General features: G+C 42.8%; 1 protein-coding gene across 1 annotated transcript in view; it reads right to left on the bottom strand.

Annotated features, from left to right (window-relative positions):
- The window catches only part of ENPP1 (ectonucleotide pyrophosphatase/phosphodiesterase 1), a 70504-nt gene extending 54905 nt beyond the window's left edge, over window positions 1-15599 (bottom strand). The window contains exon 1 of the mRNA XM_040627802.1: window positions 15360-15599. Within this exon, the coding sequence (XP_040483736.1) occupies window positions 15360-15599 (240 nt within the window). The remainder of the gene's footprint in view (window positions 1-15359) is intronic.
- Between the last annotated feature and the right edge of the window lie 229 nt (window positions 15600-15828).

The raw sequence follows: 15828 nt of genomic DNA, 5'->3' as shown, positions 1-15828 counted from the left end.
CTGAAAACATCTTGCAGTACCAGAAAGTAAATGAAGTGCTAAACACACACACACACACACACACACACACACACACACAATGACGGGAGGGATGTCAAAAAGTATAAACTTTCAGTTATAAAATAAATAAGTCCTGGGGATGTAATTAATATACAGAATGGTAACTATAATTACAAATACTGTTACATATTTGAAAGTTGTTAAGAGTACATCTTAAAAGTTCTCATCACAAGACAAAAAAATCTGTAACTATGTGCGATGATGGATGTTAACTAGACTTACTGTGGTAATCACTTTGCAATACACACATATATTCAATCATTACGTTGTACAACCGAAACTAATATAAAGTTATATGCCAATTATACTTCAAATAAAAAAATTACAACCCAATTATCCAGTGTATGAACATCTCCATTTCACAACATTGTAACCTCAATATTTTGAAATTAAAGCAACTTTTTTTGCCAACTATACTTCAATTTTTAAAAAAGCCAACTATAATTTAATTTTAAAAACCCGTTAATCTATAAAGAAAACAATATTAGTAAACGTTTAGGAGGAAAAAAATAGGACAAGATGAGCCTGAAAGTCTGAAACATTTTGTAGTACCAGAAAGAAAGTGTTAAGCGCGCACACACACACACACACACAGTGATAGGGTAGGTCAAAGGGACACAGGCGCCAACTCCCAATGGCCAAAGCCAGAACAATCTGAGCAAAAATACAAAAAAACCCATATTTTTGGATTATAGCCCAAAGTATAAAAGACGTATCGGTAAGTACAAACGGAAATAAATAAATGACTGAATAACTAAGAAGTGGGGCCGAACGGACGCATCTCCCACACAGAAGAATTCCAACTAATTCATGTAGATACTCCATCCTCAAGGTAGAACATACCCGACTCTAACAGAAGTGTTGGCTGGGATTCCAGAGTACAAGATGGAAAAGTACTAAAAAGAGTATCCCTAGTGAAGAACACGGAAAAACACTACCTCAGTGGTCTGGCTCCCAAAAGGGAACATTCCCACTCTAATCGTGAGAAAAACGTCAGACAAATCCCAATTGCAGGACATTCCACAAAATACATGAGCAGTATTCCTCAAAATGGTCAAGGTCATCCAAAACAAGAAAAGCCTGAGAAACACAGCCAAGAGGAACTTACAGAGATTGGACAGCTGAACCCAATGTGGGATTCCTGGATGCGATATGGGAACAACCAACAAACAGAAAGGGCATCAGGGGAAAACTAAGGAACTAGGAGTTAATAGGCGGTATCAATATGGGTTCATTGGTTGTGACAGATGCATCACAGTAATGTTAATTGTTAATCATCTCAGCTCTGTTTTCACCAACCTTTCCCTTGGCCCCTCCTGCCCTCAAGGTGGGAGCAGGTTCTTTGTTACCCTTCGTGGGCTGCCTCATTGCCACACCAGCCCGTTTGGCTCTCAGTCCTTCCAACAGCTGTGCAACTTGTTTCTTGTATTAAATGCTCTTGATGAAAATACCAAGTATAGCCTTTCTTTTTCTGATTGGACGCTGGCCCATACAGCAAGGGATCTCTCTCTCTCTCTCTCTCTCTCTCACACACACACACCCCCAAGGCATAATCTAAAGCCATAATCTAAACTAAACTGAATATAGGCAAAGAAATTTCCATTTTGAGGATTCATTTGTTTTTAATTCTCTATCTCCCAGATACAAAAAAAAAAAAAAAATACATATTTTAATTAAACCTTGCTTCGGCTGGATTTCAAGGGAAAAAAAAAATCACTGCCAAAATAATCCTGAAAATGGCTTGTTTCTTTTGAAGCGACAATCAAGAAAGATGAGTCATTAAATTAAAAGTACTATTAAATGATTTTAGAAAAAAAATGTTTTAAGTGAAGCTCAAGAGATAGAAAAGAGAAGAAAAGTAGTTCATTTATGGGACAGGACAGCCCTTTCTACCCTCAGGCTAAGGACAAAACAGATGGGCTAAAAGGTAAGGAACTACGCATTTTATCCAAAAGACAGTTCTTCTTGCCTAGGAAGGTATCTTGCCTTCGCAGCCGGTAGGTCAGAGATAAAACACAAAAGGTAGAGAAAGGACATTGTGCTCAGTTAAGTTCATGTGATTTGGTTCTGTCTACCCTACCACCCCAAATGATTTCTGCACCATAATAACCAGAGCAACTTGCATTTATTCTTGAAAGATGGGTGGGGCGGGGGAGGGGTAATAGACAACAAAAAAAAAGAAAACTATACAGAGGATTCCTGGCAATTCTTCCCAAGGACGGGAAATGGGAAAAACAAGGAGATAACACCTCGGTTACTCCGTCACAATTACAGTGGAAACTTAAAGACGCAACTTAAAAACTGGTAAGGGATACATGGGTTTATAACTTAGGAGGGAGCATAATTTTAGAAATGTGTCACCCTTTAATGTGTATATTTAGGCTTAAGTCAACTTAATTACACTCAATCATTTGGATAAAAAAAAAATCCTAAAATTACATTTGTAATAACGTTCACAAAGTAAACCGTTTGAGTAATGTCTTTTGTTCCAACAAACGTTTCTTGAACAAAGAACATCTGTTCTATGTACATGTTCATTAGTACTTGCTGGAAGAACTATAAAAGTAAAAAAAACCCTATGATATCACAACCTTCTAGCAGCAGAAGTTTGTAAGATGCTAATTTTCTATCTGCCTCCATTGCCCAGTCTGGTAGGGACTAGTTCTTAGCTGTGGAACACTTGAAAAGTGGCTGGTGTGACTGCGGAACTGAATTCTTTTTTATTTAACCTTAATTAATGTAAATTTTAATTTAAATAGCTACTTGTGGAGCTTACAATCTTATAGAAAAGAGAAAGTAGTTATGAAACAGCCAAGTGAAAAAGGAAAAGCACATTCTTTCTTTGGCCGCCATGTTCTTTAATGTCTTCCTACTGATGTAGGTTTGGAATGTAGGTGAGCTGGAGTTAGGGGCTGAGGTCTGCAGCCGATCACTGAATTCTTGAGACATCTTTGGTGGAACATGGTGGTTTTATTCAAGCACGGGGGCAGGGCCCGTGGGATAAAGAGCTGCCGCACCGGGGTTGTGAGGGGTGACCTGTTATAAACTTGGGAGCTAGGAGAAGGAAGGAAAAGGAAGGTTTTCAGAAGAACTTTTGTATGCTGAAGGGAACCTACAAGATATTGGAGGCCTTGCCATTGTCAAGTTAAGGTTGTTTTTCCCTCTAGTAAAGCACTGACGTGAAGATAGTTGGGAGTTTCCTTCTGGAAGTCAGGTTATTGATAAGAATGGATTTTTTCTTATAAATCACTGACATTTTTTAAACTGACAGAGGCTCAGTTCTTGCAGAACTGTGATCTCTATTAGTTAACCACTGGTTTTTTGTTTGTTTTTTTTTTTCCTTCCCCTTCGTCTTAGGGCAGCCAGGAGTGTCTGAGGAATGTCACACAGATCCCACGTTAGGGGACAGGGGCTGTGGGGTGTCAGCTTGTGCGTTGCCCTCAGCGGGCCTTCTGCTCCCTCATCACTACCAATAAAGCTAAAATGATCTTCCCAAAATGCAAATCAGATTTTGTCACTAAGGATGAAAATAGAAATAAAAACAAACAGAAAATTACTTCACTGATTTCCAATTGCTCTTAAGACAAAAAGCAAAATGCACCTGGCAGTCTGCAAGGCCCTGCCTGGACCTGGCCCCAGACCCCCTTTCCAGCCTCGTCCCCCTCACACAGCTCTGCTTATCAGCCGCCCTGGTCTCCTCCCACTTCAGGGATGGACCACACCCCCGGCTATCCTAGGGCCTTGTACTTGGAGCCACCCCCCTTCAGAAGCCTCTTCTGCTCACCAGTCATTCCCCCAGGACACCTTCAACCTCTATAACTAAGCCACCTCCCCCTCAGGGCTCTCCCTCCTGGCCCTGGGAAAGGCTTTGAGGCAGCTCTTATCACTGCTGCAACCTGAAACAATCTTACAGATTCCTTGATAACTAACCCCAGCTTCCTGCAGGAGACTGCTCACACAGTAGGAACCCAAAATACTAGATTAAATAAATTACCCACCCTAACAATCACAATCAATCCTAATCTAACATCTATACTCTCTAGGGCATTTGTCTCATTAGTTTATGTATATTAATTCATTTAATTCTTAAACCTATGAGGTAGCTAGCTACTGTTTTTATCCCTATTTTACCGGTGAGGAGACTAAGGCACAGAGAAGCTAAGGGACTTGCCTAAGGGCACACAGCAGTTACTGACAATGGTGAGTTTCAACTCCAGCAATCTGGCCCTTAACCGCTAAATTCTATGGCCTCTTATATGATTAAGTAGCAACGGAGCACTTCAGGGACAGGGGAGATGGAGCCAAAGGGCAGCTAAGGAATGTTTCCCTGTGAAAGGAGAAACGGAGTTGGATCCCAGGGAGTGCCTGGAGTCAGGTAAGAAAAAGGGAGGTTTAAAAAAAAAAAAAAATCACTCTTGGGGTAGAAAACAGAAATAATCAATACAAAGTGTATCTGGAAAACAGTACAAGTCTGAGCTGACTAAAATGGAAGGTATGTTTCGGAAGAGCTGGGACCCTGTCAAACAGGCATCTTGAGATCTTGGGGGACTCTCCATTGGCACAGTCCCATAAGAGCTGAAGGTGAAAATTATGTAAGTCCTTCAAAGATCTAAGTCCAAGTTAGGCATACAACATACGCATGACCCATATACTACAGAAGGGACACAGAGTCCCGCTCCCCTGTGCCTTCCAGACCGGATTTACCAGCCAGCAGTGCACTCCCTCTTCTATCACACAATTGTGCCAATCCAAGGAGGAAGAGTGCTTCACATCAAGTCTGACAGGCACTTCCATAAAGGCACGTATAAAATCACCAAATACTTCCACAGCTCTTACCACGCACAAGAGTCTAGTCCAAGCGCCTGACAAATCGATCAGTGGCCACACATACTTGTCCAGACCTCCAGGACTGCTATGAATGGATGCAGCTCTTCACGCCCAGCCCCCACCTGGTAACACTGTTACTGAAGTAATGAGAAATGCGCAGAAAGATTGGGATTAGGGGTACGCATTTCCCCTTGTGCGTTATGTTTAGGAAAACTAATCATTCCACCATAAGAAAGAGACCTGAGCCGTGGAGGTGGAGCTGAGGAGTGAATAAAACAAACAAAAACAAAAAAGTGTTCTAAACATTTTTTTTTAATTCTTAGGGACTAAGTCTGAGGTATGAGCAGGATGCTTTCAAAGATTACCGGGTGAACTAGTAAAATAAAAGTCTCGAAACCCTATTGCTGAAAGGTTCAAAAGCTGTCTAGCAATAACAAAACCTAATAATGGAATATAAATTTAAAAAAAGGAAATGGAGCAGTATCTGTAGTATGATCCCATTTTTGTTAAAAAAGTGATACACACACGGAGAGGTCCTGAGGTAGAAAACAAAAACAAACAAACAAACAACTATTAAGAGCAGATAAGAAGAACGCAACCTTTATTTTCTTCCTTATACTTTCCCACATTTTCGGAACCTTCTGTACTATGTAGTACTTTTATAACAAGGCGGAAATACTCTAAGCTCTCGCCACCTAATCCAAAACCCTTGTATTGTGGTTAAAGAAAGTGAAAGTCAGAGAAGGAAAGCAAATGTCCAAAGGTCACACAGCAACTAGTTCTTGTGACTCCAAGTTTCACTCTTTCCGTGCCCGTCTCTTAAGACGTGCTTGAATCATCCTGGAAAAATCAACGTTCTCTTTTCCTTTAAAAGTTTCCAGGAGGTGACAAATGTATAAATGCTTTTATATATATATCAACATTCCTCATATTTACTTCTTTGGAGCTGATCGGTAAGGCATTTTAGCGTACAAGTAGAGCTGTTCTGTAGTTCTCTTAATTAAAAGAGACAGGATCCACATAGTATTCATAATGCTAACCACACCCTTCCCACCTGAATATACTTCATTCACCTGTTTCCTCGTCTCCAGAAGATTCTAATCTCGGTAATGCTGGGTGGCACTCTGTAGGCAACCAATGTGTTTGGATGATGAAGTATTATGGAATAAACTCTGTGCCAAGGACATTGAAAGTGATTCAACGCCACCTGTCAAAGCCCTGGGCCAAGATTTCTTTGTTTTGGTTTTGTGTCAAGTGTACTGTTGATTGTTGAGAAGGTATGGGCCGTGGAAAGAAGACTTGAAGAGCTGTATTTGATGGTGAAATGTAAAAGTGAAATCTGCTTGATACTTTGATAGATGGATGCCTGAATTGGAAGGAACATCTGAGCGTTATCAGATCAGCAAAGGCAGAAGATAGGCACTGCTGAGAGCAATCAAGGGCAATTAGAGGACAAGCCAGGGCAGAGTAAGGAAGAGGCAGTTAAAGTGCAAGGAGGAAATGAGAGCACAGGTCGGCTCCTGGGACACGGAAACTGTACACGTGAAGGGGGGGTGAGAGACGGTGTATGTTATGTCCTCTATGCACAGCGAAGGCAATGGCTACTTTAATCAAGGCACCCTGAGGTCCAAGGAAAGAAGGGGCCAAAGGCAACCCAGCAGTTGTACCATTTCAACCCAAAGCCAACACAGTTGAGGTCATTAGAGAACATTTAGTAATTTTTTCTTAAGCACAGCATCATGTATGAAGTCTGCGGGAGCACGAAGGTAAAAGAGCACCCCCGGCTAGAGAAATTCGGGCTGGTGTGCCCTCCATACCACTTCATCATCCTTAAAAGCACTGCTCCTCAAACTTTAATGTGTGAACAAATCCCGGGGGATCTGCACAAATGCAGATTCTGGCTTGGTAGGTCTGGAGGGGGGCCCAAGATTCCGCATTTTGTACAAGTGCCAAGGAGGTGACGCTGATATTCCAATCTGCGGACTATACTTTGGGTAGCAAGGATGTAAATGCCGTCTGAGTGAGGAAAAATAAGAAATTCAGTCACACCGAAGCTTACCAGTAATCCAAAGAAAAACGAGGGCACATTTTGTGTGCCACTTTGTATATGCTGTCTAATTTAATTCCCCTTAAAACAGCCAGTATGATTTGATCGTCTCCATTTTATTGTTGTGGAAGCTGACAGTCCGGAAACTTAAGTTACTTGCCTACATTCAAACAGTTAATAACAGTTCCAGGATTTAAACCCAAATCTGCCTGACTTCAAAACTATTTGTCAATAAGCTACAGGACTAAAATTAAGAGAATTATTAGAAATTCTTAGAAAGTCTCCCAAATTTCTCTGCGCCATGATTTTTCATCTCCAACATGGAGATAATGGCAGAGCTGTGGTTTAGACCAGAAGAGGTAGCAGATGTAGGAGTATTTTGAAATCTAGCAAGGACCTTATATAAAGATACAGTAAGTCATAACTAGCTGATTCTTTTCATATGTCTAAATCTCTCTTTTTTTTTTAAGATTTTATTTATTTATTTGACAGAAAGAGCACAAGCAGGGGGAGCAGCAGGCAGAGGGAGAGGGAGAAGCAAACTCCCCACTGAGCAGGGAGTCTGATGCGGGGCTCGATCCCAGGACCCTGGAATCATGACCTGAGCCAAAGGCAGGGGCTTAACTTACCGCAACACCCCAGAGCCCCTCAATTCTTAAAATAGTATTGAACGTACACCTTTCCTTAAAGCCGATATTCTTTTTTTTTTTTTTAAAGATTTTATTATTTATTCGACAGAGATAGAGACAGCCGGCGAGAGAGGGAACACAAGCAGGGGGAGTGGGAGAGGAAGAAGCAGGCTCACAGCGGAAGAGCCTGATATGGGGCTCGATCCCATAACGCCGGGATCACACCCTGAGCCGAAGGCAGATGCTTAACCGCTGTGCCACCCAGGCGCCCCATAAAGCCAATATTCTTAAAACCTTTGGGCTCAGAATTCCTTTATAGTCTTACAGAAAACCCTAAGAAGCCTTTTCGGACAACTGTGGACATTCTTTAAAACCACATCAAAATTCTACAAGTGGTAATTTCTTAAAGGCAAAATGCAACATGAACCTTGAGACAATTTTAATACATTTTTCATACTGTTACATTAAAACCCATTAGTCTATTTGCACTTTGAATGAAACTTACACCCATTCATAGTTTTGTAAATCCTCCACTGGTCCCTTGGAAAATATTAGTTTACTGAGTTATGTAGTTCTTCCAAATGTTGACACAACGTCTTATACCTTACAGAAAAAAACCCCACTCCTTACTATTTCCATCAATTTCTTCAGAAGTCTTTTTTTTTTTTTAAGGTTTTATTTATTCAAGGGAGAGAATGAGAGAGCACAAGCAGGGGGAGCAGCAGAGGGAGAGGGAGAGGAAGAGGCAGGCTCTCCACTGAGCAGGGAGCCTGATGCGGGACTGGACCCCAGGACCATGACCTGAGCCGAAGGCAGATGCTTAACTGTCCTTCTTCAGAAAGTCTTTAAAAATTGGGAAGCTATCAATCATACAGATACAAGGTTCTCCAAAATTCTGATTTTTGCTGGAAAGATTGGATTTTATCATAGGCAACAGGTACCTTTATTGGTTTTCTGCGAAGTGACAAGCTCACATTATGCATTTTGAGAAATGTGTGTCAGATATGAACATCTGAATAACAGTGTATCAGTTTTTCTTTCAAATAAAAATGGTGTTGGGGGGGCGGGGAGCAGCTAGTTCCGCTCACAACTCAATCCGTCTTCCCTCCAGAAAACCACAGTTCTTCATTATCCAGCAGACGTGTGGATGTGTCCTTTCCATTTCACACCTACTAAGGAGACAGGTCACTTAGGGTTGAGATTTAATAAAATCTGCCTCATCGAAGACATTTTCACTGCTTCATCTAGTACATTCTTTTAAGCGAAACAGACTTCTTTTTCGTGTAATCGCAAGAGCATGACTACTCCTCCAACTGGGGCCACCCAGTGCCTGGATTCCTGCTAAGGCGACAGCAGCCGCACCTGCCATTGCTTTAACACCATCAGCGTAAATGTCAACACAGTGAAGAGGGCAAATGACATCATGCTATTGTTGTTAAAATCGTTTGGAATCCATGGTCCCCTGGAAAGCCTTAACTTAGGGACACCCTAGGGACCCACACACCACACTTTGAAAGCTACTGCCTGAAACAGTTTGGCTTTTGAAACTTTGTTCTACCTGTGTTGTCTTTTGATTATAACATATTTATTCAAAATAAAGGTCTGGAGCAACAGGAGACTCTATGTGGAAAAATGTCATAATGACAATTATATTTATATCGCTGCACAACAGCTCCATAAAAACTACTTGAGTTCCTTGCCACGTCTCTCTCTCCATGACGGACCAAAGGTCCCAGATGCTTGCGAACGTCACAAAGCTTTTCAAGGGAGACAAATCAACTTTAGGAACAAGCTCCTTTCTCTGAAATAGGTCCTGAAAACCATGCTCTTGAAGGACCTCAAACCACACCTGTGATAGAATGTTTGCCACCTAAATCTGTGTAAAATCCTAAGATACGGTGAGAAAAGGATCCATCCACAAATGGAAACCGTTTCCCCCCAAATCCGTACACTGGAAGCTCAGAGGACACGTGATCACTGACACCACACTGATAAAAAGGCAAACGAATGGGATGCCAATCTGTCGTTAAAAGTCTTTTGGTTATCAAAGTTTTCTACTCCCAAATTTCACCTGTAAATTTAACCCACTGTTTCTAGAAGCAGAGTAAATGAACCACTTACACCTGAATACCTTGAGGTACTTAATATATTATGCAGATTCTTTGGGTCCATTCCTATCTTAGTCTGCTCAAACGCTATGACAAAATGTCACAGACTTTAGTGGCTTAAACCACAGAAATTCTCACAGTCCTAAAAGCTGGCAAGTCAAAGGTGAAGACTCTTCTTCCTGGCTTCTGTCTTTCAAGATGTCTTCACAGGACCTTTTCTCAGGTGTGGTGGAGAGGGGCAGAGGGGAGGGAAAGAGACCGCTCCACCTCCTCTCCTTCCCTTTCCTGTAAGGCTACTAATCCCATCATGACAGCCCCACCCTCCTGACCTCATTGCCGTCTAATCACCTCCCATAGGCCCCCGTCCCAAGTATCATCTCATTGGAGAGTTACGACTTCACCGTGTGAATTTGGGAAGGACACAAACATTTAGCCCATAACAATTTCAAGCCTTCTACACCACAGCCTCTGGGAAGGGAGCCCAGCAATCTGTTGTCCTTAAGAGTTTCCGGCTGTTTTCCTAAGCACGCTGCAGTTTGAGAAACCTGATTGCACCCCTGTGAGCCTGCTTCCTAATCTGTAAACTAGGACTGACTGTCACCATACTACTTTCCTGTTCCAGGGTTGCTGACATGTTGAGGATCGATCAAGAATATATGGAAAAATGCTTTCTAAAACTGCAAAGTGCTTTGTGAATAATAATCATCATCTAAACTTTTATCACCTACATTTCTACCAAACCTTATTCTAAAAACTATAAGTAGGGGCGCCTGGGTGTTTCAGAGAGTTAAGTGCCCCACCCTTGATTTCGGCTCAGGTCACGATCTCAGGGTTGTGAGATCAGCCCCATGTTGGGCTCCACGCTGAGTGTGGAGTCTGCTTGAGATTCTCTCCCTCCCTCTCCCTCTGCCCCTCCCTTTCTCTCTCTCTCTAAAAAAAGAAAATAAAATAAAATAATAAAAATTTTAAAAAATAAAAACTAAAAGTGAGGGACACCTAGGTGGCTCTGTCAGTTACGCATCCGACTCTTGGTTTCAGCTCAGGTCATGATCTCAGGGTCCAGAGATCAAGCCCTGTGTCAGGCTCCCTGCTCAGTGGGGAATCTGCTTGAGATTCTCCCCCCACCTAAAATAAATAATCTTAAGAAAAACTAAAAATGAAGGAGGATAAAATAAAGATTATTATAGGTGTTAATTCATATAATAAACCTCGAATAACTAAAATACTCAGGAAATAGCGTTTTCTAGTTAATATGTAGCTGAACATTCTGGTCACTCTTTTGAAAAGCCCTTTTAAATATATTATTATACTTTATTTCCGTGGTAAATACGTAACTTAGATTGTATTTGATGCCAAAGGGCTTTTATTTGAGTCAGCTTTCTGAAAATCAATTCTTGCTACATAGGACTCAGGCTTAAAAGAGTAATCTATGTTCTGCCTTCAACTCATTTGCTAAAAGGTTTCTTGTTTGCCTTCTGTTATTTGGAGATATTTCCTAGTTGATAAAGGCATGTTTATTTTAACCAAAGGCAGATCTCTAACTACAGGTTGTATTCCAAAAGCTTTTATGTTCGTAAATCATTTGAAATATGAAATGCCTCTCCTTCTACCAAAAAAAAAAAAATTATGAATCACAATTAAGTTCTTTAACTTGTCCAAAATGCCCATAATACAGATGAAACACATTTGCTAGTAGTTAGAAGTCACAGGGCTATTTTGCAATGAGATTATCAAACTCATTCTGAATATAAAATTATTTTCGTTTACCTTCACTGTTGGTATCCGAAAAAAAGTAAGCTGGAGGAAGATGAGAATGCGATAGATAAAAATTTCTGCAACTATCCAAACGGATCAATGGTCCTCAGTGCTTTATTACAGAACGCATAAGGCCTCTCAACACGGCCATCAGGGATTCTCTTCACAGTGAGGAATAATGGAGGCAGGTTCAGAGTGAACTGAACAAGCGGAAGGCGAGGGAATAAAGAAAATGCTGAAAGGATGGCTGTGTATCCAGGGAGCAGGAACTGCTGAGGTATCAATGGTGAGAGGGAGACCAGAATGGGACTCAAAGCAGAGAGGAAGTAACTGGAAGCAATGCTGAAGAAAACAGGACCCTGCAAAAGCCACGAAGACTGAATGTGGGGTATGAGAGCAAAGTCACCAACACCGAAGAGGCCTCGATACAAAGGGAGGCAGACTCGCGTTGGCACCTGCGGGACGACCTAACCTGTGCGCAGCCAACGGCCACACTTGGGTCGTTGGTACCTGAGAGGATGGCGGGTGTTAGATCCGGCATCTGAATCCATGCGATCACGAGGGCCTTGGTGGCCTGTCCTACGGCCCTCTGACCTGGGCTGGGACCTTCTGTGTACAGCTCCCTCACGGCCTCTTCCGTCTCCCGAGGCCCTAATGAAACGATCTCCCAGTTTTGATCTTACACCTGACCTCTACCCAAGCACTGTCTCCATCAGCGCATCTACATTTAGACTCCTGACTTTCAACTGCTCATATGGGTCTGTGGTCGTGTAGTCAGTCTTCCCATCTTGCCCTTTTCCAAGGCACAGTGTCACCATGGTCTGAGTAAAAATGCAGCGCATTCATTCATTCAACCAAAAGCCGACACTGAGTGTCAGCAGAGAATTAGGGGCACCTAGTGGCTGTCCCTTAAGCATCTGACTCTTGATTTCGGCTCAGGTCCTCATCTCAGAGTTGCTAGATGGAGCCCCCATATCGGGCTCTGTGCTCGGTGGGGAGTCTGCTTGAGATTCTCTCTGCCCCTCTCCCTCTGCCCCTCCCACCGCTCAGGCTCTCTAAATAGATAGACAGATAGATAACATTCTTTAAAAAAAAAAAAAAAAAAGAGCAGAGAATTATCTTGAATGTTCTCCACACCGTATTTTGGATATAAGACAATGTGTCGTAAAAAGGGGAGAAAAACTTACCGAATTAGTAACTTTCATGCCCAAACTTCTGAGAGATAAGAGCAACCTCTGCCACTTAACAAAGAATTCTTTCACTGCAGGTGAAAGTAGTCTTTAACCAGCACCACCCACATATAAAGCCCTTTAAATGTACACAGGTATATGTATTCATAAGCACCACAGCAGGTCACAAACACAAAATGACGCTTTAGAACTCACTGGCCAATGGAAACATGTGCTGCACTGTGGTTGAAAATTCTCTGCCCTTTAAAATGATACCAGGGAATAAGAAAGATTATTTCAAATAAATCTTCAGTCTAACCTCAGTGGAAGTCAAAATTTCAGTTCAAAATTTAATTCGAAACTAAGGCAAGGCATCCAGTATTTAACACATCTATGGAGTACACACACAGTAATACTTCTACTTGCCCTCTGCGTTTTCTGCAGTCTGGCTCAGTGCCTGGGCATGAGCATTTCCAGGGCCCAGGGCCAAAAACCACCAGAGACTGCAATTCTTTCCTTGGACTCAACCACCACACTAAAGAGCAGCAAGGGTAGGACAGGATCTTCCCTTCTTCGTCCACTCTCACATTACCACATCATTTAAGCTTATCTGAAGTATCTTCAGAAAAATGTAACACTTGCCACTGATTATCTCTCTGGAAGGCAACTCTTGTAATTCTCCTGCTAGGTAAAACCTGTGTGGCTGAGGACCAGATCAGTGGTTGGCCTCTAATACTCCCAACCCCAGATGCAATCAGTCAATTCATTTCTTCAGCTTTATGAAAAGTGTGTTGATGTTTAACTTGAAAAAAAGAATCCCATAATTGCAGCTCCTTTCTAGAAGACCTCTCCCAGAACTCTTTGATGTCAATTGTCAAATTCGTTCTGGAGACCCTTCCCTTTAGAAGTGCATCATTTGGGGGGCGGAGGAGGAAGCAGGGTATTGAAGTAGGGAAGAAAAAGAAGAATGAGTAAAAGGTTTCACATTCACTTAAGTTACTAATTAAGATTTCAAAAACATAGCAATGAGTTTAGGTGTATCATGTCCCACAGTATTTCATCAAAGACATGAGATAAGAATTCTTTGCCGGTTCGTGTTATAGCAAAAGACCCCACCTAATAGAATAAGAAATATTCATGATTGTACTACTTGTGAAAGGAAGACCTAAGACACTTTCATGTCCAATACCCAGAGTTACATCATCAGAGCACAATGGAATGCTGTTTGACCAGCTGATTGCAGGTGTCAAAGACTGAAACGCATGTTTCAAAGGTAGACCCTTGCTGTTACCTACTGTGGATCTCTAAGTAAATGAGGAGTAAAGATTTAAAAACTGAATATAGCAATTGGCAATTTAGCGACCTCCCAAGGCTATAGGCATTTAGAAATTACTTCACATTAGAGTTACACACGGATTCAATGTACAATTATTCAATACCTAGCAGTGTACTAAACACCTGAAAATACAGATACTAAATAGTTTATGTGATCATGTTATAAAAGCAAAGGTCTCCCATTAACAGAAACAAAAAAGGTGACTCAAAAGACCAAAAGTAAGTTCTCATCCTGATGCAAAAATATATGTTGAGATACAAACATTATGTGGTTTGTGATTCTTTGAACCTTAGGCTTAAGTTTTAATTACTAAGCATATGACACCATCTCTTTAGTCTAGGAATGTTGGTTCCTCGAAGTATTGTCACATCTCCAAGATACCGAAGATATAGTGAAAATGGAAATGCTTATGAAAGGTTTCAAATATCAGAAAAGATACTCTCCACACAGCATTGTTCGATCATAATGTAAATGATGTTACTTCCATAAATGCAACAAAAGTTATGTCTCCTTGTAATTTTCAATTTACTTCCCCACACACATTGTTCCCATTGGATCCTCATAATAACTCTATGCAATGGGCAATGGAGGTGATGTCCTCATTTTAACAAATAAGAAATTGAGGTCTGGGAGAGTTATACAAGGCCTCAGCAATTACTAACTAAACCAAGCACCCAGGCTCTGACTCTGAGCCCAACACTTTCTATCATAGGAATGAAACTCCCCCCCCATATTTCATCAAATTAACTATGGATCTTGCAACTGTCATAACAAAATAGAGGAATAATGGTTACGTTTGTTAGCAACAAAAATCTTTTAACCTACGGTTAAAAAAGTGGACAAAGAATCTTCATAACATGAATATTGATGGAATTTCTGAACAGCTGCAAGGAAATTCCTGAGCAGAGCCAAAAGAAAAGGCATTTCCCAAAGTTTCTGATCAAACTTAAAGAACTCTGTTAAATCTTTTCGACTGAAATCAGTTAATGAAAAGAAAGTCATCAATATTACCCCCAGAGTAAACCCCCCCAAAAAAAAATGTTTAAAAGGGGGAAAAAATGTTGGTCTTTCCTAAGACCAACAACTTTCGGGCTGGTCATTTTTCCCTTCTAAAAACTTCGTACTCTGCTGGCGGACAAGCGGTATTTCTAAAGATCGCAATTTTAACAGCTTGATTTCCTAAACGGGGCCTTGGAAGCATCCGTGGCACACGTGAGCGTGAACTACTCCCCCGCGGTAATGAGCAGGAACGGAGCGGGGAGCACGTCTGCGAGCCCAGAGGCGAGCGCGTGCAGGCGAAGGGGAGCCGCAGCAACGCTGCCTCTCTCCGGGCCCCCGGTGCTGACCGCGCGCGGAGCGCAGGAGCCCTCGGGCGCCGCCCTCGCCGCCCCCCCCGCCCTCCCGCGCGGGGCCCGGCCGCGGACCTACCAGCGAGAGCACCTTATAGGTGTTGGGGTCTTTGGCCGTGCGGGCGCGCGCCGCCTTCTCCGGCGGCTCCTCCCCCACGTCCATGGGTGCCAGCAAGGACTCAGCGGCCGGCCCGTCCCCGGGCCCCGCGGCGGCGCGACCGCGGCTCGGGTCGCGGCCGTTCCCCGCCGGGTCCTCCCGGGGAACGCGGCCGCCCTCGCCGCCGCTGCTCCCGCCCCCCGCGCAGCAGTCGCGCTCCATCGTGGCCCCCGGCGCTCCGGCCCCGCCGCCCCGCCGCTCCTTTAATAGGCTCCGCGCCGGCCCCGCCCCGGCCGCCGCCGCGCCCGCCCCTCGCCGCCAGACCCTTGGCTCCGCGCCCGCCGCCCAGCGCTCGAAGTGAGGGGAAAGCAACTCAACGCCCCGGATTATTTGGCTTCCTGTCTGATTTCGGGCACTCTGCGTGTCGGTTATTTTGGGTCCTTTACGTGGG

The sequence above is a fragment of the Ursus maritimus genome, unplaced genomic scaffold, assembly GCF_017311325.1.
Source record: "Ursus maritimus isolate PB19 unplaced genomic scaffold, ASM1731132v1 scaffold_13, whole genome shotgun sequence".
Lineage (NCBI taxonomy): Eukaryota > Metazoa > Chordata > Mammalia > Carnivora > Ursidae > Ursus > Ursus maritimus.
This window is presented reverse-complemented; position numbering and strand designations above follow the sequence as displayed.